Here is a 23184-nt window from a genome sequence, read left to right as displayed (position 1 = left end):
ATTTGGACTCGGAGCTTGGTGGATTGTGGGGAATATATTATCATTCGCCTTGGCTCTGCTACCTCACTCCCTCATGGCAGTCCCAACAGATTTATGTGGCAGCAGATGGCAGTTATATGAGAAATCCTGAGATGTGCCATTTTACGACATTGTTAATGCACTTGCACAAACAACTGAACCCTCTCTATACTCCCTCTTGTCTTTTCTGTCTGGAAAAGATCTAGATATGTGTTTGATATATGTTCAGTAGTTTATATTTGACACTGCAGGCATCACTTATTTACATGGGGCAGCTTTCTGGATTTGTAATTTGTAATCTAGGTATGATCATTATGTGGTTGAGGTCAATTTGAGACCTGACAATAATATGAGGAATGCCTTACTCTTTCCTTTCCTTTTCCTCTCACTCTTTCCTTTCCTTTCACTTCATGTGTGAGTGAAACACCATCATGGCCAAATAATGTGTAAAGAATAGTATGTTAAGGTTTTTTATTGCCTTTGGAATGAGTTTGAAATGAATATATCCTGGTCAGTCAGTGATGGATGTAACATTAAGAATCATACCACTGTGGCTTTTGCTTTTCTGGTACAATGTGCACACACGTCTCTGGATGAATTATTACCTATAACTGACATAACTGATCCTCATGATAATCTAAAAAGCCATGCAAGAAGTAACACACTGACTGTTCTGGGTGCTATAGATACTATAATTAAGGCACCAGCAGCCCACAGTAAATCTATTAGAGATGAGGGGATTAGGGAGCAGTATTAAAACTCCTACTCTTAAACATACTCTGCAGGTGTTTGGCTAAATCTCCGGCAGAAACTGTCACTGCTACAGAACTTCAGGAAGTCAATGTGCTGATTTTTGCTGGCTAGATGAACATTTAGTTTGACTAAAACATCTCTGCAAGACATGCTTATAACTTATTAAATATTATCCGGCTGATGTAGCAATTATTCTCCACATTTCTCTGCATTATCTCAGCATGGAGAGCTCAAGGTAGGACTTGGGTATGTGCAACAGGATAGAACTAATCTTTAAGTGGAAAGAAGTGGATTGTAGTTCTTGCCTTGATGGCTGCTTTAATCTAATATCTACTCACAAATCTGGGTTGTGCTAGATGGAGACGAGTGTGAGAATGTATGCAGTATATCACTATTTGCCTCAGGCTAAAAGAAACACCTATCTGTGATAAACAGAGACAAAACGTAACAGTTCCTGATGATTTCTTTTAGGAGACCAAAGTGTAACCTATATTTTTATGCTTAACCTCTTGAGACCCGAATGTCCTCATATGAGGACATAACATTTTCTCACACTTCATTGTCTATATATATTTATTGTACCAACCTTATATGAGGACTGTTCCGTATAATTCTTTTGCCAAACTGCTTCCTTGAAAACACTGATTAAATTTATAGTTATCAGCTATGAATTAAGAGAAACAGTAGTAGAAATTGTAATGTACACAACAGTAGCATACGGGTCTCAGGAGGTTAATGTTATTATGTTAAAAGCAGACAAGTATTGGGTTTCTAAACAAGGTCAAATACAAAGAAACTGAGACAACTATAGATTTCCCAAAACCTTTTGAAAATCCATCTAGCCATCTCAGTCTGTGACAAGTGCCAAATACAAAAGTGTTACCTTGAATCGCATTGGGTAGGTCAAATCTGTGCACATTACTGAGCAGCCATTACTCAATGGTACATGGTAAATGAATATCAAATGGCCCATTCATTCTGACACACTAGGAGAAGAAAAGGGCAGCCATTTTGTTTGTATTGACCATCAGTGATTAATCTCTGCATGGGGGCTACTAGAACAATTACCTGCAAGATTTACGCTGATAGAGAGAGAAAAAGAGAATTGCTGAAGACTTGTGTTTTAGCCTCAATTGACATTCACTTTTACCAACACTCGTTATTAATAAATATATAATGCATAAAAAAATAATCCAGAAAGAATACCAAAAATCCCTATCCACTGACCGCATTTTGACAAAAGGCTCGAGTCCAAACAATACTGGGCACAACTGTGAAAATTGTGGGAGTGTCTAATATAATGACCGTACAATATAACAATAGAAAAGAAAGAAAACAATACATGAGATGTCAACAAATCAAAGCAGGTTTTGCTTCAATTTGGCAGGTTATAAGGAAAGCGACAGTCTATCAATTGCTGTAGGATACTAAAGGATATTATGAAGAAAGTTTCCTTAGCCTACCTGGGGTTCCAGAGATCTCCACACTCAATGTGCGTTCAATGGTCTTGTTCTCAAATGGAGATCCCTTGTGGTCACTGCAACACATAAAAAAAGGAACAGATATAATGCCAGTAAACAATGCCTTTTAAATGATTGTGTGGTCTTACAAATGAAAATGAAATTTAAAAAATTGCCTCATTGACCTTTTAGATCGCTTTTTTGTTTGGTGTTTAGTTCAGATTGTCTGCGCTATAAGAATGGTGCAAAAACTCTCACTTACTTTGGAGACTCTGGGGTCAAAGGAAGTGGCAAGGTGGTTGGTTTGGCTGTAGAACACAAAGGAGCATGGGTAATTAATTAACTAGGTCACACTGTGCCTAAAAGATATCAGGTCCAAATCTACAAATAAATTTTAGATTTTGATCATTAACACTGAAGACGTGGCTTTCCCATCCCAATAGTAAGTGGCTAGAGATTTTATCCAGCCAAAAATTTAAAAGGAAGCTAACTTGACCCCGTCATTTGTTTGTTTTGTTAATTTTTTTGGTTTTACTGTTCGGTTGTTTGAGGCAAGATGAAATGATGGCATGTGTCCAGACATCCAACCCACGTGAAAGTTCACCCACAACACAGAAAGACAGAAAGCAAAAAATAAATAAATAAATAAATAAATAAATGAAATGAGTTGGAAAGGAAAATGTAGCACACATATATTACAGATGGCAATGGTGAAAACCCAACTGAGGAGTAAAATATTTGGCATGCATTTTAAACCAAAGCAGGAGAAGAAAGAAGAGTCGAGGAAGCATGTGCAGTTGCCTGAGGCTGCGACTGTCTTCGACTGCAGCTAGGGGAATGTCTCTCAATTATATAACTATGTCAAGGCAGCCATGTTTGCCCAAGACTGCACAGAAATTGAGCATCATTTTTTGTCCAATGCTAAATCATGGTCAGCTCCAATTGTGTTTGTGAGAAAAAGCGTTTCTTGAGCACTTACTTTATCTGTAACCCATTTACTATAATGCCCTTTGGAATGAATTATGCAACTGACTGCGTATGTGTATTTCAGGATAAAACTGGTTTGTTAGCATCAGGGTTAGTCTGTAGTCAAACTGGGAAGCAGTTAGGGGAGGAGAGGCAGAAGAGAGACAGAGGGCAGGGATGCAGCAATGATTACCTAACGGTGGTGGAACCTGGTCATCGGGGTGCTTGCAGTCTGCCTGTCTGTGTGGGTTCTGCTCTTGTATGGTGGAGGGAGTGTGCTCTGGAACTAAAGAGTCTTGGAAGAGTGGACTTGGCAAGCCCCCTGGGAATGACAGGGGGCTGCCTAAGAAATCATCATGAACATCCACCCCATTTTGCCCCATTTTAATTTTAGATCGTCCTATATCCTGCTCAAATTGCATTAACAAACATTCTAAATCCATATCAACCAGGGTTGAAAGTTCAAGATCTGATGAGTTAGCTTGTCTAGGTTCCTCGAGGTGTAGAACTGGGCTTACGATCTGATGTCCCTGACTATCTTTCACTATGTGCCCATCCCACCCTTTGTCTCTAGGAGGTGCTTTGAGCGGATCTTGCTTGTCTGTCTGGGACACACTGGGCATTTGTAGGTGGGCCCGATAACGGGCTGGCCTGGGTCTGGAGGTCAGCAGCTGGCTGAGCATGGGATGCTCTTGCTCTTGCCTCCTCTTCCTAATAGTTATAGTGATGTGCCTGTCAGCACGGCTGGCCCCAGCCCAGCCGCCCGCCTCAAGACAACAGCCACAGCTGCCTGCGCGACCCGTCTCTCTAGGCGGGAGAGAGTAAGAGTGCATGTACCTAATGAAGCGGGCGGCAGCCAGGCTGCCTGTGTCAGCACCCTGCAGTGGCCTCCCCTCTTCACTGGAGCAGGCGTGGCTACAGCCACTTCCACAGGATGGCACAACAGGGGTGGACTGCTCCCCATGTGTACAACGCCGCCATTGCCCTGCCCCCTCACCAGCCACACTATATGCCCCTGCTGCCTGGCTCTCACCTCTCTGGGCCTGCACTGCCAGCTGCTGCTGCTGCGTTGACAGGGAGGCAGAGGAGGGCTTCTTCTTTGAGGCAGTAGAGGAGGAACAGGAGGACAAGGAGGAGAAGGAGGAGGTGGATGAAGAAGATGGAGAGGAAGATGACGAACAGGAGGAGGTACCAGGCCCACCCCTGTCCTTGTCGCAGCCTGACCAGGTGCTCTTGGCTTCACTGGCTCTCGTCTGGAAGGCATCATCGCTGGCAGTGAGGTACTTGAGCAATTCAGTGCACGGGCGTCTCACCAGCCGATTTGGCTGGGGGCAGACCCCTCTTTGTTTGCTGTTCCAGGGGTTGTCTGTCTAAGGAGAGAGAGAGAGATACACAGAGAGCACAAGGAGAAAAGAGGGAAAAACAGGAAGTTAGTGTGATACGGTTGTGATTCTGTCTCTGCACACAGCAATATAAGCATATATTGCCCATCATCTTAACTACGAGGTTTTGGAATAGCTCCTGTGAGTTCTGTATGCTGCTAGTAGGGGGAAAACAGTTCAGTGCCCTCTGAGAGTCTGCCATATGCAGGGCTCCATAAACAGAGGAGTCATTAAAGAAAATTAACTCTTGTTGATGAGATATTCTAATTCATTTAAAATATTTTTTGTAAAAACCATTTGCTAAGATTTGCTCGATTCAGAGTTTCTTCAAAATGTATTTCCAAAACCAGTCCATTTACACTGTCTGACAGTAAAAATAGAGGGAAGAAAATATGAACCTATTAAGAAAAAAAGGCAAGAGAAATATGGAAATGGGAACACTTGTAGGATTATAGAAAAGGACTCTGGTGATGGATGTGGCATGTAGATACCTTGGTAACAGCAGGTGTTGGTCGTATCCTGTGGTTGCTGGCTGCATGGTTCTGTGCCTTACTGCCTGGGTATTGATTATAGCTGAGCTGAGAGTTAGGTGGAGCCAAAAGGAGTTTCTTTAGCTGCAAAAAAGCAAAGAAACTGTTAAATAAATACAGAAATACTTTCAAAATAATCCAGCTCATTATATTTGATGTTCTAATACTGATGATAGTTAGTTCCTGTTTGGCCATAATACAATGCATCATAATATACAGTACTGATCCCTAGAAGTTCTTGCAACATGCAAGCTACATGCCTGCTATGAGTAGCTGTTGAATAGGGATGTGACATGGGAGACAGTGGAGGAGAGCACTCATGAGGCATACAGTAACATATGACAAATAAAAAAAAAAAAAAGTGAATCTCTAAGAATTTGTTAGAAACATGGGACTGGTGGCACCAGGCAAGATTCACAGGATCACATAATTTCTCCATTGCCCCAAACATCTTTCAGCTTAATTCTGGAACTCTTTAGATACAAACAAATTTCTGCTCTTAAAAGGAATAATTTTTAGTATGGTCTCTAAGCCCATAATGCCAGGCTTTCTGAAATAATATACAATGAGATGTACAACAGGAACACAGATCCTCCTTAATTTGCTCTTTACTTTGTTCTGCATGGCTTAGTTCTGAACACAGCCGTGGCATTCAGCCTACCAGAGGGTCTGCCTGCTGAGCTCGCACCCGTTTTTGGTCACAGGCTTGCAGCATCTCCTTATCTGGTGTATGTGAAGGCCAGGCAGGGGAGAGTGAGAGAAGTACAGAGTATGCCAAACATGAGGAAGAAAGAACAAGAAGGCTGGACATGGTTTGTGCTAGGAGGGGATTATAAAGCAGGCAGAAGAAGAGGGAAGTGGATGCCTTACCAAGGAGGGCTCCTCTGGCTCTGGGGTGCGTGGTGAGCCATCGGGGGTGGAGGGACAGCTCTGATCGCTGGCGTTGGTCACGTCCCCATCTGCCAGGGCTTCAAAAGAAGGCAATCCGTCCTCGTCCACAGGGATACTGTCCAGGGTTTCTGTGAGCACTGCCAGCAAGTTGGCCTCATTTTCTTCATCTATCTTCTTAGAAAGTGGCAAAGGAAAGGGGCGAGAAAAAAGAACAGAAGGAGAAAATAGAACAGTTTAGTTTGGAAAAGTCGATTTCTGCCTCGCTTTGTGCTCGCATGACCACAGGAGGGAGGGGTGCTACTCTGCTGTTGTTAGTAGAATACGGAGAGCTCGTTTTTTTTTTCTGCAGTGTTATATGGAAAAATGGGTGCACCGAAATTTCTTTCAACTACAAATTGCTTTATCCACATGAGTCAGTGCTGTCAGTCATACATTAAGCATGCAGCTTACTGGACCAAAATAATATCTCCCAAAAGAAACCTATTAACTGGGCTGACACACAGCAACTACCCAGGGAAAGAGAAGGAGAGGGAGGGGGAACAATGGAAGGAAACTTGAAGTTGCTTTAGTTCTTAACTCTGTCTCCACAGAAGGGAGCTGATTCGAGCTGAACAATCCATAGAATTTGGGATAATCCACTAATGCTAAATGAATGTGATATTTTTAAGCAATGCTAGCAAAGTAACAATATAGATGACTCGGTGCCAAAAAACTCCAAAAGTGAAGAAGAAAAAAAAAGGTCAATTATGTGAAATACAGCAAATGCGTGCTGCTGAGTCAATTTCCTCAAGAAGTGGTCATGGTAACATGGGAGGGGCAGTAACTGAGGGTTAACACCAGGGGAGGAGGAGGAGTTGAGACAGGCACCGAAAGTTCCACTGGCAAAACCCAGGGGACTTAACAACCATGGAAGATAAACACCGCAACTGCCATGGGTCACGGTGCATGCATCCCAACAAGAACAAATCTTTTTATATACACTACAGGATTAACATCGCTTGCCGATAACGGGTAAGCCATGTGCAACCATCACCCTATTTGATTCCCTTTTTATTCATAGCTGAATAGATTACTATGCCAGCATGACACTATCCTCATGGGAACATCTTCTGAAAAATCAAAACAGAGGCTGTTTTACTTATTGCTCCCTATTTAGATGACGCCAGGAGTTGATAGCAGTAGAATTTGATGAACTACTGACAGGCACGTCTTTGATACAAAGTGCAGTTCACTGTGAAGATAGCACTGTTCTGGCCTTATCCTTTATTCGTTATATAAAATGATGACAAATTTAAGAGATAACCAAACACACAATGGAGCCTCAGAGGTCTGGAGATAAAACTGCTTTGGGGAGAATTGTTGCCTGTGAATTAACCAGGTGTTTGATTTCTATCGGTTCTAAAAATGTGGCTTATTTAGTACCGTCTATCCATCATCAATAGTTCATAGCATATCGATTCATTCAGAAAACCTTTAGGATTATTTCAAATATTGCATGGTTTTTAGTTTAGATTTGGTTCAAAGTTTCCAACCTGTTATCCAGTTGAGTTATAAAAGAAATGAGAATCTTTGTGTTAAGACAAGGAACTTGATCTGGGAGATCCAGGTCATACTTTGCCATATTCTTCTTCAGGTATCACAAATCCAGGCACCCTGAGGCTTAGGAATAACACTGAAAGTGTCTGATTCTACAGACAGAAAATATAATTAAATGTTGGCAGAGGTGTACTATCTAGACTGATGAAAATTAGCATGAAAACAGTTAGCTCAAAGCTGTGTCCTGTATTGCAGGTAAGATTATGTCTATGAAGTGGTAACAAGGGACACAATGTCATCTTGTACTGTTATTCTATTACTCGCTGCTCATGAGAAGCAGTCTTTATTTGTCATATATATACACATTATAGCGCAGTGAAATTATTTTCTTTGCGTGTCTTAGGTTAGAAGGTCAGGGTCAGGACATACTGTAGGGTCAGCTATGATACAGCAGCCCTGGAGAGGAGAGGGTTATGGGCCTCGCTCAAGAGCTCTTAGTTGCAGGTTGATGGTGCTGCTTGAACCCCCAACCTTCTAATCAATAATCCACAGCCTCAACCATTTGAATCAATTCTGCGTCTTGTCACTATCACTGTTCTCAGCAGCTTTCATTCAGAGAGCTATAATGGACAGAAAAAAATGAAACAATGATCTAATATCAGGTGCTGGTGCTTGAATAAAGAATAACTTGCAGTAACCGTATATACTTCAATCGATCCCCCAATGAGGATGTTGGGAGGGAAGAAAATGTAAGAAAAAATTGCTTTCCTATTGTTTTTAATAACCTTCACTAAATTAAAAAGATCTAAGCAATTCTAGGCTAAATGTAATCACAATATATTAACCTGCTCCAATTCTAAAGGGTGTGACTCATGGCAGTTTTACTCCAAATGCTTCAATTAGCCATAAAAGACGCTGGCAAGCGGCAGGCACTTTCACTCTATCTCCACTTCCTCCCTGTGCCTTTGCCTCAGAGGCGAGGCAGCGCTTATGAGACGTTCATTATCAGGTGAGCCCTTTTGTTATCAGACAGGCTGTCTTTGAAATCGTCCTTGCTTTAACTCTTTTATTGAGTTCCACCCGAGCCATTGTGTGTGCCAAGATACAATTCATGCCACTGATAATAGGCTATGTTTTTTTCGCTCTCCTAAATAAGCCCCTGCACCCTGAGACAAACAGAGAAAATTTAAGCAAGCTGTCATGGTAAGCCGTACTCACATTTGTATTACGCATGTCTGCAGCCACACACATGGTGGATTGAAAAGGTAATACAATTTAGGTGAATTACTCAAGAGTTTTACAACCAAAACCCTTTGCTGTGGCTTTACAGAAGAATACAAATGATTATAGGTTTTCACAAGAGATATGTCTTATCTCTAATGGACTTTATCTCCTTCTTTCTCTTTCTTTCTTCTTTCCCTCCCTCTCTCTCTCTTTCTCTCTCTCTCTCTCTCTCTCTCTCTCTCTCTCTCACACACACACACTCACACACACTCACACACACACACACAAATATCCAAAGCACAGGTGAGGTTAACTAAGTTGACACAGCAGCTAATCACAAGCAGAAATATTCGTGTGTGTAAAGGGAATTGAGTCACAGTGTTTCAGAACCTCTAAGAAAGTACATTACATCTGATAAACAAATAATTTCATTCTGTGTTATTAGCCTGCCCCCTGATTTCACAGCAAATAAATCAAAGTCATTGAAAGCAATATGTGAATTGCTCACAGAAGAGTGCCTGGTCATAGCACCATCACTTAAGCAGCGCTTGCGTGGGAGACTAGGAGAGATTCACAGAGAAGAAAATCTGATATTCATACGTAGCATATATATATATTATATATATATATATACATACACACACATCGACTAACTGCAAGCGGAACACGATCTAGAATGAAGAGTGAAGCCTGGTCATTTTATTTAATCTGTCACATTCTAATGCGTCTAGCAGATAATGTCACAGCACGTACAACAAAATGGCATAGCATTCATCTGTCAACTGCAAAAATAGGATTCGGCCAGTGGAATCACTAGCACTATTTCAGACCTCATTTCCCCTGCAAATGATCCTGCAAGCTGGCCACTGATGCATGCAAGCTCCAGAGGCAATGATCACGACAGGCTATCTCATGGATTAACTTTTCATAACGCTCAAAGCATTAAAAGCCCAACCCCTCCACTCCTTTTGCTGGACATGAACTCTAACGTGATTCTCTTTTAGCCCGAAAAAACACATTGAACTGAAATCAGCACGGAACAGATTTCTCCTTCTAATAAACTTAAAAGCAAAGACATGCCCAGCAGTGAGCAGTGAAGTAATTCTCACCAGTCAAACATATTGATGAGTAGCCCGATTGCTTATTGGGCCACTCCATTAGTGTCAATAGCGCTTTTAAGAAGCACGTTCACATCAGGGGTGTCGATTTACCGGCTCCTCTCACTAAATAGCAATACGAAGATAAGACACTATAAACACATTCTAATTTCACATATGCAGCCTATGTGTGTTTGTGTGTGAGTGTTTGTGTATGTGTGTGTGTGTGTGTGTGTGTGTGTGTGTGTGTGTGTGTGTGTGTGTGTGTAAGACAGCCACACTCATCCGCCCACCTTCTCTGACAACTAGTGATCTCCTGTGACAAGAATACACAACATACACAACATACTCTAGCCTCATGCCCTCAATTACAAACACAGGAAAGAAAGGAGAGAGGGACAGGATGGACAAAGAGAAAGAGAGAGAAAGAGAGAGAGAGAGAGAGAGAGAGAGAGAGAGAGAGAGAGAGAGAGAGAGAGAGAGAGAGAGAGAGAGAGAGAGAGAGCGAGAGAGAGAGAGAGAGAGAGAGAGAGAGAGAGAGCAAACAAAAACCCGACAGCAAAGTTAAAATGACAAATAGATAAATAGACTTAAGCAGCATCTTATTCCTCTGTGTATCTTTAATGTTCTAATAAAGTGTAATATTTGAGAATTTAGACATACTGCTACTCTGATTTTCTAGTCTGATACATAGCACAAGAAAAGCTTTTGTTTATCTTAGGATCTGCAACTAAAATCAACCAACAGAGAAAGAAAATGCTGTTGTCTGTCTACACTGTTTGTCTTAATCATTCATTTCACGTCTGATAAGAATATACTGCTTTTTCAAAAAGTGTCCACCAAACAACTCTATATAATATAAAGGACCAAAGTGTAGCCCATACTGTACGTCAATAAAGAAAGTAGCGACTTAAATAATTAACAACTTTCCTGATTTGAAAACAACCTAATGGAGACCAGCTTGACTTTGAAAATCTTAGAAGTCAAAGCCTTAACGATATGAACCACTGTACCTAAGAGTATTAATGCACTTTTAAGGGCAAAGCCTGCTTACATCGAAGATGGATTTGATTTAGTTTATTACTCTTTATAGAACTTTTTTATCATTATACTGGACAGTCAACATACATTTCATTTTTTTGATTGTATTTTTGTTGATCTTTTTTTATTTTGGTACATTTTGTACTAGTAAATTCTTTTGTCCTTCACTGACACCTTATCATTTCTCACTGCCTTTTTTTTTTATTATTATTATTATTATCATTATGATTTTTGTTTTTAATTCTTCTTTCCTTTCTATCTTGATGACTTGGCAATATTGTATCCTAGCAAACGTGAATAAAGTACTATGAAATTAAAAAATGAATGTATTTCTTCACGTGCCTTTTGCACAATATACAGTAGCCATGAATATGGTATCTAGGCTACGTGTGTGCTGGGTTGAAATGTTAAATGTTAACGGTATATTAATTGTTTATCAACAATACCTGAAAAAATATATTGAAACTGCAAATCCTGACAAATGTCCCTTCTCTAGAAATATCGGTTTGCTTCACAAACAGGACGATTTCTCAACTTACGTTGAAATTTGGCTAATTTCCACTTTTAACCTTTTCAAACACACTAGTATTTCATACCTGACATTAGTCGAAGGATATTATTTCACACTTAAAAATAGTCCCTGGCTCCTAAACTTTACATTTTTCTGAGCTAGATTGTATCTAAATAACTGCAAGGTAGTTAATGAACTAGTAATGAACTAGTTATTAAAACTGACCCTAAAACATGAAATAGAACGGCGACCTATCGTCTTGTGCTTTTCTTCAGAATTGGTATTATTGGGATGTGATTTATGGTAAAGAAGATAAATAGGGTGTATGCATACATATAGCCCTGACTACACCAGCGGTTTGTATGTATACAACATGTTTGTGCATGTGTCCTTGTTATGATTGCATCGTTACCCTCCGGCTCTTTCTCTGACCTTTCGGATACTGGCATGCTCATCAGCAGCAGTGAAGCATGGCAGCCAGTCATTTATCACTGATATCAGCAGGAGAGGACACACCATCCCAAGCAGCACGCTAAGCAGGCTAAAGAAGCAAACCTCTCCACGGCATGCCTACATCCACTCTGCTTGAGTCTGTGTGTTTGTGTATATGTGTGTGTGTGTGTGTGTGTGTGTGTGTGTGTATACGGTGTTACATTCTCCATATCACAAGCCTATGGTAATTGAAACCACAGAATCTTTGTGGAAATGCAGTCAATTTGATTCAGCCGCAGAAGGTCACGCTATTCAATTTACACTCAATGCTGAGTACAGTAGCCAGCAAAACACCTGAAAGCAAATGATTTTATCAGAGTTGGCTGCTAGTCCCCTCACCCACTGCACAAAAGTGAAATAAATTACAAAATAAATGTGTTATCTTGATCTCTATCTTGATCTCGCTCTCTCTCTCATGTTGAGCCCCAGGTGTTGTTGAAGGTAGTTTTGTCAGATTTTGCCATTGGATTATTCTTGTGTTTTATCCTCTAAGCATACTGCAGGTGTGTGTATGTATGTGTGTGTGTGTGTGTCTGTGTGTGTGTGTGTGTGTGTGTGTATTAACCCCTTAAAGTCTGGCTCATTAGTTTGTTATTCATCTTAACGCATATTATTCATTAACAATTATGAATTATTCAGTAACTACAATGAAATGAATATGAGGATGTACAAGTTAAGAGAGTCAGTGAGGTTATAAAATGAAACACAACAAGCTTCAGAGGAATTCTCAGATTGGTTAAAATGAGGGCAAATATCGGGGCTTTCAGCCTCAGAGAAATGAGGAACGGATTTGACTGTTATGTGGATATGGGAATAGAGAATCACCTCCTAAACTTTAGTAGTCTCAGTGACAAGGATAAACCTCTCTAACAGATGTGCACACTTCATTAGCCAATCTATCAACAGTGACTCCATTAGGACTAGATGATGGTTTACTACATATGGACAATTAATCTTATATTAAGATAGTTTGGGGGCTATACGCTTTCACAGCCAGACCCTGCATACATTAAAGAATAAATTTTAAAGCATTTGTGTAGATTTAAGCCCCGAAGTGTCTTCTGAGTGTCCACAAAATACTTTACGTTCGTGACACTTACAATCCAGCAAACTAAAATGACATCGTGTTTTCGTGTCCTTTTGCAATTCTGCTCTAAAGGACTATGATTTAAAATGTCATTCGTGGAATCCAGAGGGCCAAACTCTTTCTTACTGAAGGGTGAACTATTAAATAATCCAGGAAGCATTTGGGTTGCATCTCTCTGCCTTTCCCTGTCTCTGTCAGGCAAGCCAGACACCCAAAGCTTATTGGCTTAGCATTTCCGGCCATGTTCGAGAGAGACAGGGCTCGAAGGGCTCTTAGAAGAGATTACCCACGCTGTCTAAAAATAGCCAAACTGGATTGCCCATACTGCTTTCAGTGTAGCTAATGTGCTAACGTAACCCCCAGTATTCAGGAAGTCGTTGTAAATGTGACTGTATGAAGCCAATGCAAAATTCAGGAAATACATAAATAACCATTTACAGACATGTTTAATCTAATCTGGTTTCTGGGTTTTCTGATTTCACTCAGCATAGCTAAGGACAGAAGTGTATAAAAAGGGTGATGTGAAATCATAACAGCTTTAGTTACCCCATAAAACGACAAGATAGACTGTTCTCCATGTCATGTACAGCTCTGTGCTTGAATGGACGTGCCAGGGACACAGGGTCATGTATGTGACTTCACCTTGCTTTAGTCCTGACCTTAAATATTATAGCAGTCAGCTGATACTTTCACCATTCAGCAAGTTCAGTACAGTTTGTCCCTGGGAGACAGCAGGCAAAGCTTTTTATAAGCTGAAATGCCAAGGAGGTAAAGCATGTGCTGCAACACGGGCATGATAGTGAAGGAAGGATGCCATACAGACACATTAACACCATCACCTGCTCGGAACAGCTCCAGCTTACAGAATATTGTCACCACCACATAACTCCTTGTGGTTATCAAAATTTACACACTTCCTTACACACACAAATACATGCAGAGACACACACACACACATACACCGCACACACTTCTCTCTGTCCTCTCCAGCAGTGTTAACTTGAAGAGAGCATCGGGTACTGGGTGCAGGGCTCAGCTGTGGCTCCTGAGCCGAAAGTAAAACCTGAATCAGGCTTCAGTTACATTCCCAATCACCAGCTCTGCACTTTATGGATTAGAGGCACGAAATAGGACAAAGGCAGTAAAGGCAAGAACAAGATTGAGGAATACAGTGGAAGACAGAACAGATGAGAGAATGTAGAGAGAAACCTAAGAAGAGAAAATAATGTGGAAATAGAAATGCTAGGAAGACAGGAAAAGGAGGGGGAGACGGGTACAGAGCACAGAGAACCAACCAGCTACCACAAGATGTTAACTTGTTCTTATCCAAACATACCCTACAGGGACAATTTTCCAACAACAAGCGAAGCATCTCTTTTCCTTCTTCTCTCTCTGTCATTCTCTCACTCTCTCCTTCCACTCCTTTCCTCTCCTCTCTTCTCCTCCACATGCTTTTCTCCTTCTTTTCTATGCTGAAGTGGTCATGGGTGAGTATATTGGTTCGTGCCAGCTGGAACTCCACTGTCTACAACCCAGCAGTTCAGATTGTCTCAGAGGCTCCAACAGAGACAACAAGATAACTGAGACACACTAAAAATGTGGACTAACACACAATAGACTACAGCCAGACTCATCTGTCTCATGAGATTTAATGTCCATTAGAATAACGGGAGGCTGTTTATGGCTTAATACTATATTACAATTAGTTTCACTAAACGAATAGTAAAGATTAAAACAAGTTCAATAAACAAACAAGCAAAAAAAAAAAAACAGTAAGAACACAATACTGGAGACTTGGTGGATTCAGAGAGAAGAAGATAATCACTCTGCTGTATGAAGATGTTTGTGAATGCAGACAAAATCGCAAGGTTTTTTTTTATGGAAAACTAGTTGAATTTGCAAAAATGCATGCACACGATTCTTCTTTTAGACTCCTACCAGTGAAGCCACATGTCATTACTTCTGTATACTATAATAGCTGTTCTCATGTTCAACACACACATGAATTGAAGAAGTCTTTGTCTGAATGTGTGTTGTGATGATGCAAGCTCTTTCTAATATTGTGGTGATTTCCTGATTTGGTGTTCATTTCTGTGATTGCTGTGGTATCCTAGAGGGACTGGGTGTGGGTGGGAAGGAGGCTGTTCTTCTCCGCACGTCTTCTGTTTGTTCAGGTCTAAAGAATAGAGCAGTTAACACTCTCCTCTGTGTGCATTCAGCTGTCCTGGGACATTACATGAGCAGCAGATTGAGAGGATGCATCAAAAGCCTCCATGTGTTTCAGCCTCTGTAGTCAATACCTATTGTGTTTGGAGCAACTGGTGTAAACTCACTAGCAGGATTAAGCCCCTGTCTTTTAAAGATAAAAGACAAGAATATCAGGTTTCATTTTTGCCATCAATATCAGATTAGATGCTGAAACATTCTTATCTCTCATATCCCTCTCTCTTTTGTTTTTTTTTGTAACACAGCTGAGCTGTGGGTCCAGCAGCGGTGCCTCGGCGGTGTTGGGATTTGAAAGACAGCATTCTGCTAGTAATCCAACATCTTACCCACTGACCTGAGACATTAAAATGACACGTGTTTAATATTTGTTTCGGAGTTTTGTGGAACCACATACAGCAGCACCTGTGCTAGGAGCTGATTTGTTTCTATCCCAGGTTGTCTTTTCCATCCAGCCTGTAGCGCACAGCGTGAATCCCACCTTAGATCTGACCTCCATAAACGCCGCTAGGTTTCAGCCCCATTTGCAGTCACGTATGAGATACAATTGCGTAACACATTGTGCACACAAACAAAGTTATTTACTCTGTCGTCCTTTTTTGCTTCAAAATATTTGGAGGAAAAACTAAGAAGATAGACTAAACACGTGTCGTCCAATCAAAGTGCAGATTACACAAAAGTTTAGCAGATTTTTGTTTTGAATGAAACGGTTGCAAATGTTCTGTTGTATATGATAATCTGAGGTAACACAGCATGAACCCAGTAAAGAATTATAGCCCTAAAACCCAGAACTCACAAATACAGCTGGGTATTTACTTCCTATGCGTCTTTCATTCCTGTTATGTTATTGTTCAGATGTACCGCATTACTCAGTAGCTATTGATAGATATTAGATTTCCGTGTTCCCCCGTCTAACATCACGACGAGCCGGCATCGGGCGAAACTAGCTTAAGGGTGGAAATTGGTGATGACTGAGAGAAAATGAGGTAAAAAATAATCTCAGTAAATGTGCCACTGCATCTGGCAGCAAATGTTTTTACAGAGAAAAACAATTATGTCACAAATTGTGTGCTTAAATTGCACATTCATTACAAATTCATTACAACACAAATGATCAAAGCAGACCTCCTGGCAACAGAGGCTTGGATGTGGGATGTCACAGAGGATGGTGTCAAAAAAACAGAAAAGAACGGTTAGTGGTTACTACAGACACTGCTAAAGAGCGACAACATATCCAGACATTTAACTGTTTGCGTTTGAGTCGACTAACACTGAGCCACTTTCAAATGGATTTGCTTTGAGAAGGAGAGCAAGGATGCAAGCTTGCACGTGTGTGTGTATGTGTGTGTGTGTGTGTGTGTGTGTGTGTGTGTGTCATAGGTGTTCACTTGAGGAAATCATATTATACAGCACAATATGATAATGTGCTCTGCCCGGCTGAACTGCTACAGCTCAAGTTGTGTTGTGCCTTCAAATGCCAGCATAAATTTGCAAATTAAACATGCAAAGCCATCAGCAGTCACTGTTAAAGTGTGCATGTGTGTGTGTGTGTGTGGATATATGCAGAAATATGCTGTAATCAATCTTCCTCTCTTCCATTATTTGAGCTATGATTGAGCAGTCGAGAGTCGATATAATAGATCAACAAAAGACAAGACAAGCAGGAAGTAAATTTGCTACCGTCTGGGTGATTCGGTTTCTTTGCGTGTGATCTGATATTCCGCTGGCTCTACCACTTTAACGACTAATCTGGAGCAGTGCCTAGGCACACAAACATGCACACACACACACACGTTCTCCTTGACAGCAACGTCCTATGAACAGCTGAGTAACAAGTCAAAATGCAGCCTCTTTACATTGTGTACAAGTCACGATGCCACATATTCGCTGGCAGTACATTCGTGTCTGTTTATACACCACCTGCGGAAAGGTCGGGGGAACATACGATTTTATTTTATTTTTTCTTTCGATCAGACTCCACTTAAAAAATGCTTTTCTATTATAGTCAAGACTAGACTTTTTTTTTTTTTTTTTTTTTTTTTTTTTAATGAAAGTGTTCCCAAACTGAGAGTGTGTGTGCCATGTGATGGGTTGGCACGCCGTCCAGGGTGTATCCTGCCTTGATGCCCGATGACGCCTAAGATCCCCGTGACCCGAGGTAGTTCGGATAAGGTGTAGAAAATGAATGAATGAATGAATGAATGTTCCCAAACTTGGCATGCAGAGTAAATCTAGGTAATAAGAGCAGATTGGATGAGCTAATACAGTAGGGCAGTTGCTGGGCAGTCAGTTTGATAAGGTGTCAAGTGGCCTCAATATAAAAGGCTGCTGCAATATCGTGGAGCCCGGCAGTGTTTCATTCTCTGTGCACAATGAACAGACTTCAGCTTGGCTACGGTAGCAGGAGCCACCCAGGAGCCAACACATCAGTCATAAAGTACACCAGGGCACACACTGGGGTAATAATTCAGCTCCTCTGTAGCAATATACAGAGAGAGAGAGACTTCTTGGCCTTGACTTAAATGTCACCACTGCTTTTGGGTCAGAAAGAATGCTTGGCTAACTGTATGTAAGTCTGGAGCTGTACCTAGACTCGGGTATTGTCTAAATGAATTCTAACACAGATGCATTACGATCCCCATTTTGTCTACAATAAAAGAGAATTTTGAAAATCTTTCTTTTTTTTTTTTACATTTGTTATTCATAGAGATGTTCACGAGTGCCGTTCAGAGTGATCCGAAAAGATAGGTGAATTCGACTGATGCCGTTTTGATCAGCGTGAGCAGAGATGTTCACTATTATCTAACCAATGTTTCTGCATTTTCGTAGTCGCTTCCATACGACAGATCTTTGCAAGCTCAGTGTTGGAACTGACTACAGAAAGCTCCTTTTTTTTTGGTCATTTTACTAAGCTAGCTTTGCTGGTGCGCATCTCATCAAACCACATGATTGAAATGGAGGGGCTTTGGTATAGACAGAAAATAATGAAAAATGAAAAGAAATAAAGTAGTAGAAAGACAGAAAGAAGAAAGGAATCGTGTCAGGTTTACAACAGTGTTGGAGAAATGGTTCATACAGCATCGTTCAGCGCGGTCAGATTGCGGGTTCGTCCTTTGTGCTAGTGACTGATAGCGACGCTGACGTACCGCGTACACACGTCAAAGCTCCTCATCAAACGACTCAAACGTAAACAACTCCAACTCCCCTAGGTTAATCATCAAGCTGTCACTGTGTTCAACTACACATGCGTTCCTTTCTGTGAAAATATGATACTTAGTTACTATTCTTTTATACATTAACTATATTTTTGCCTCTAGATAAGAAAAAAGGACGTGCTCTTTGTGTGAACAGATAAGTCGAGATGATAGACGTGGATCCCAAGACTGCTAAATCATTTTAAAATGCAGGATTCTCAGAACAGTAGCCATAAATGTGTACCTGTGAACCTGAAGAATATGCAGTAAAACATAACCTGTATCCTGGCAATAAATATATTACAACATACAGGAGTGTAGAAAATAACTAAAGGTAAGTGGAGATGACAAGGAGAAGCCTCGCTGACACACATCTGCTCTGCACTGAAGCTCAAAGGAAGAAGGCTTCTGACCCACACCTAGGACCATTTTAGCTGCAGAGATGGACCTGATAAGCGGGGGCTGGACCGGCACCAAAGGTCAGAGACCGACACATGGCACCCACACTCACTAGCCAGCCGTGGCCTGCTATCTCTCTCACTCATCTGCCTGCACACAGCCCTACAATAATGAGGCACGATGTAAAAATGTCAGAAAAGATCAAGACATGAAATAAATTATTTCACTGAATCTGCTTCATGCATACGGCCCACAGAGGAACATGGTGAGGAGACTGAGTGTGACTGGGAAAGAATAAAACTGAAAGAGACAGAGAGAGAGAGAGAGAGAGAGAGAGAGAGAGAGAGAGAGAGAGAGAGAGAGAGAGAGAGAGAGAGAGAGAGAGAGAGAGAGAGAGAGAGAGAGAGAGAGAAAGAGAGAGAGAGAGAGAGAGAGAGAGAGAGAGAGAAGAGAGAAAGAGAGAGAGAGAGAGAGAGAGAGAGAGAGAGAGAGAGAGAGAGAGAGAGGGTGAGAGATTGTGTGAGATCAGAAGACTAGGCAGGCCACCCATTAACTACACTGCAGTCACAAGGGTTAAGAAAACATTGCCCGGGGTTTGAATGGGAGCAGGGGGAAGGATGAAAAAGTTCTGCCAAGTCGTTTTACACAAGAGCTGGCCATTTATTAACCTGTCTTGATGTTGCTATTGAGTGCTGTAGCGACCCACACAGGCCAATATTGGTAGTGCACATGCATCAGGGTGGGCAGAAACATCCTGAAAACACTGCTGCAGGGCCTGTTCATCACTGTGTCTCAAACCCTCCTGCACTGTTACACAAGTACGAGTCCCACAGGACCTTAAAAAACAAGCTGCAAGCTGCAAATATTCACAATTTCAATGACATCTAATCTTGTTTCACTGATAATATTATTCTTTGTGAACTGTGATAAAGTGTAAGCACACAAGCAAAAACGATCAGCAGTGCTCACACACACACACACTTCTTAGTCCCTCCATGACCCCTAGATACTGATACTGCGTATCTGGAGATAGCACACACGCAGATATTATTCACCCTCCTACCCTCCAAATCTTTCTGTATTTTTCTTGGAACTTTAGAGGCACCAAAATACACAGTGTCTCCTCCCAGGAGTCCACACCCCCTGTAGATTCACTCCCAGCCGATCATCAATGAGTCTGAGTGCAATGCAAAGAGCATGGCAGCATTATCACTTTTCTCCTGTCTATCTTCATAGATAAGAGTGTAACGAACTAGCCCGTTAGCCCGCGCCTCGGCCGCTTTGTTTTAGCTGCCACGTTTCTTTGCCTCTGGACTTTGCTTTCTGGGTGAGTGATGGAAAAGCTAGAGAATAACAAGCGTAAAGCTTTAACCACCTCCTCCTCTGAAATGACATGACAGCACTGAAATGGGCCAGCCTGGTTTAGACGCTGTCACGTGTGATTTACCAGCTGGGGCTGCTGGAAATGTGATTTCAAGCAGTGTAGAAAAACAGAGGGCTAAAGATAAGCATTAAAGGCTGCAAGGCTTCAGAGTGGCAGTTAACATGTGGGTCACTGGAGGTGTAAATGATATTGCTATCAATTTCTCTGGAAAAAAAATAAAAACTCTTGAATACTTCTCAAACATCTCTTTCAAGCCACATTTTTATAGTACATTTAATTTCATGAAGCCCGCTGACCAAAGGATTTTTAAGACACATAATCCATATTATTGTGGCTATTTGTTGCGGTTATAGAGGTTTATATTGAGGAAAAACAGAATTATTTAGAAGTCTACAAGTTTTTGTGTTATTTTTGGCTTAAATTAAGTTACAATCATAATAAAAAAAAAAAATCAAAGGGGCTATTAAATCAATGATCTCAGTGATAAATACAGTATAATCATTTGTATAATAATGGATTGTGATTGGCACCAGTACACCAAAATCTAAATAAATCGCAGGTCCTCTGGTCATACTCCTGGACCTCCAGCTGTTAAAGAACAGCTGCTATATGTAGGCATTTCATACAATGCAAAACCAAGACAATCATTTGCAAAGCCAAGACAAAGGTTAGTGGCTTATCACAATACTTCATCAATTTCTCATCGGTTTCACTTTGTACTTTGTGACTGCCTGAAAACCCAGACACAGCTATTTTTACCAATGGTAACCAATTATCAAAGCTTTTAAAGAATGAGGCTTTCACTATAATCTAGAAGTCTAGCACCATACACTGCTGTGTCCTGAGAGATCATGTTTCCACCATCTCAATCCAGACCCTATGTCTGATGCACTAATGGGACAGACACATCCAATATCCTCTTGCCAATATCTACTCACATGCCTAGCTTCAAAAATGTAAAGCGAATCGACTAGCAAAGCAAGACCTTCCTTACCTCAAACAGATTGGATGACTCGTTGCCATATTGGCTGGAAATGATTTCTGATTGGTCGCTGTACCACTTGAGTCCACCCAGAAAGCTATCTGCATCCAGATCACTGACGTCCAGCTCAGAGAGGTCCAGTTCAGGTAAGTCAGGGCAGAGGGGCTGGTCTTCCCCAACCAAAGCAGCACACTGAAAAAAGGACAGGAAGTAGTTAGTATCATTCCTGCAAAATGCTGTATGTCCCTCTGAAGCAGGCTAAAAGAGTTTAAAAAGAGAATGTACTCTGCATCATCACGTCTCTTTATATAACTTTATGTTCTTGTCCTCACTGCAGTTCTTCATGCTCTATCAGGATCTGCCTCAATTCCACAATTAATCGACTGTATAAAACACTCTTTTCCTACATATTACTATACAACCGTATCATATGCAATGATGTCTTGACTCATTTTGCTGTTAAAGTTTTCTCATTTGTGTTGCGCAGTTCGAACTGTTCACAGCAACACAACGACAGCTGCTCCGTGGCTCCTCACACACAAATTACAGGCTTCACCGAACTGCTAACATTGAGACCAACAGTCTTTAAATCTGCCAACCTTCAATTTTAGTCAAAGCTTTATAATACTACAGGCATATAATGCCCAGTGATATATCTACATGCAAATACTACATTTTTTTGTTATAACTTGTATTAGGCAATATTTATGCATACATAATTATACTCGGATAGACATAAAACGTGAAAGCATCATGTGCTGAGGAAAACACTAAGGAAGGCTGTCTGATAGTGTGGAAGGTGTCTAAAAAAAAGGAGCAGTTCCAATTGCTTTCTAAATTTAAATAGCACCTCTTGAGATTAGTTTGAAGTGTTTCAAAAGAAAAGTTTTGTACATATTGTGTGTGTGTGGGAGAGAGAGAGAGAGAGAGAGAGCGAGAGAGCGAGAGAGAGAGCGAAAGAGAGAGCGAGAGAGAGAGCGAGAGAGAGAGAGAGAGAGAGAGAGAGAGCGAGAGAGAGAGAGAGAGAGAGAGATTAAATAGAGAACTGGCTGCCATGCGGTCCCTCTGTTAGAGCACCTTGTTCCTGGAGATATGTTTCTCTCCCCAGGAGAGCAGGAGTGTGAGAGCATGATGCATGGGTTTGATTCAGGACATTGTCAAGATCCGTATCCACCAGGACAGAGTATTAACTCCCTAAGAATGTGTCACACTTGATCATCACTACAACTTAGTGCATAACATGACAGTTTTTATTCATCATGCAAATCCCTTCACTCTGAATGCAGTAGGCAAGAGCGTGCAGATTCATCACCCTCACACACTCTCTCTCTCTCACACACACACACGTGCACACTTACACACGCACTCACACACACGCACACACGCACGCACACACACACACGCACACACTGTGAGGCACTGCCTCATATTAACAAGGAATCAGATTTAAATAATGATGAGGAGCTAAACACGAGCCCTTCCAGCTAAATTATCTTTCAATGCAGCCTATACACACAAAAAAAGACAGAAGAAAAAATACAGAGAGAGAAGTAGAAGAAGCGTCACACAGCATGCACTACTGCGCTCTGTGTTTCTGAGCAGTGAACTAGAAAGCTTGATTGAACAGGCTTTTAAGGTGATGTTTACTTGATGCCGTCTTGTGCTTTGTTTGAGGTTGGATTTCTGCTCCTGTAGCCAGGCTGTTAACCAAGAACCTTCTGCAATATTTAATAATAAATAAAAAAAATCCAGCATGCACTACAAAGAGTAATGCACAATGAACAGGACATACATTGGAGAAAAGTCAATATTCATCCTCAGACCTGAGTCATCTCTAACATGAATTATTGAGGTGTTACAGACTGTTTCCGTGGTGTACATTTTACCAGAGCGTCAAGTCAATGAAGCCAGTACAAGTTCTGTACACAGATAGACAGACAGAGAGACAGACAGATAAACAGACAGAGAGACAGACAGATAAACAGACAGAGAGACAGAGAATTCCTGGTCAGTG

The 23184-nt window shown here is 41.2% G+C and overlaps 1 protein-coding gene and 1 long non-coding RNA gene across 4 annotated transcripts in view; one reads left to right on the top strand and one right to left on the bottom strand.

The window, feature by feature from the left end:
• ppargc1a (peroxisome proliferator-activated receptor gamma, coactivator 1 alpha) overlaps positions 1–23184 on the bottom strand; it is a 34575-nt gene that overhangs the window by 10033 nt on the left and 1358 nt on the right. The window contains exons 2-7 of one of the 3 annotated variants that reach the window (XM_060874406.1): positions 21183–21362; positions 5980–6174; positions 5071–5193; positions 3391–4567; positions 2494–2539; positions 2235–2308 (exon numbers count right to left, since the gene is read on the bottom strand). In XM_060874406.1, the coding sequence (XP_060730389.1) occupies positions 2235–2308; positions 2494–2539; positions 3391–4567; positions 5071–5193; positions 5980–6174; positions 21183–21362 (1795 nt within the window). The remainder of the gene's footprint in view (positions 1–2234; positions 2309–2493; positions 2540–3390; positions 4568–5070; positions 5194–5979; positions 6175–21182; positions 21363–23184) is intronic. The other 2 variants (XM_060874408.1, XM_060874407.1) reach the window with 2 other exon arrangements.
• Positions 18870–23184, top strand: part of LOC132848572 (uncharacterized) — a 34058-nt gene continuing 29743 nt past the window's right edge. The window contains exon 1 of the long non-coding RNA XR_009648749.1: positions 18870–18884. This is a non-coding gene — a long non-coding RNA (uncharacterized LOC132848572). The remainder of the gene's footprint in view (positions 18885–23184) is intronic.

This window comes from Tachysurus vachellii, chromosome 7 (genome assembly GCF_030014155.1).
Source record: "Tachysurus vachellii isolate PV-2020 chromosome 7, HZAU_Pvac_v1, whole genome shotgun sequence".
NCBI classification, from domain to species: domain Eukaryota; kingdom Metazoa; phylum Chordata; class Actinopteri; order Siluriformes; family Bagridae; genus Tachysurus; species Tachysurus vachellii.
Note: the sequence above shows the minus strand (reverse complement) of the source record. Positions and strands in the feature narration are given on the sequence as shown.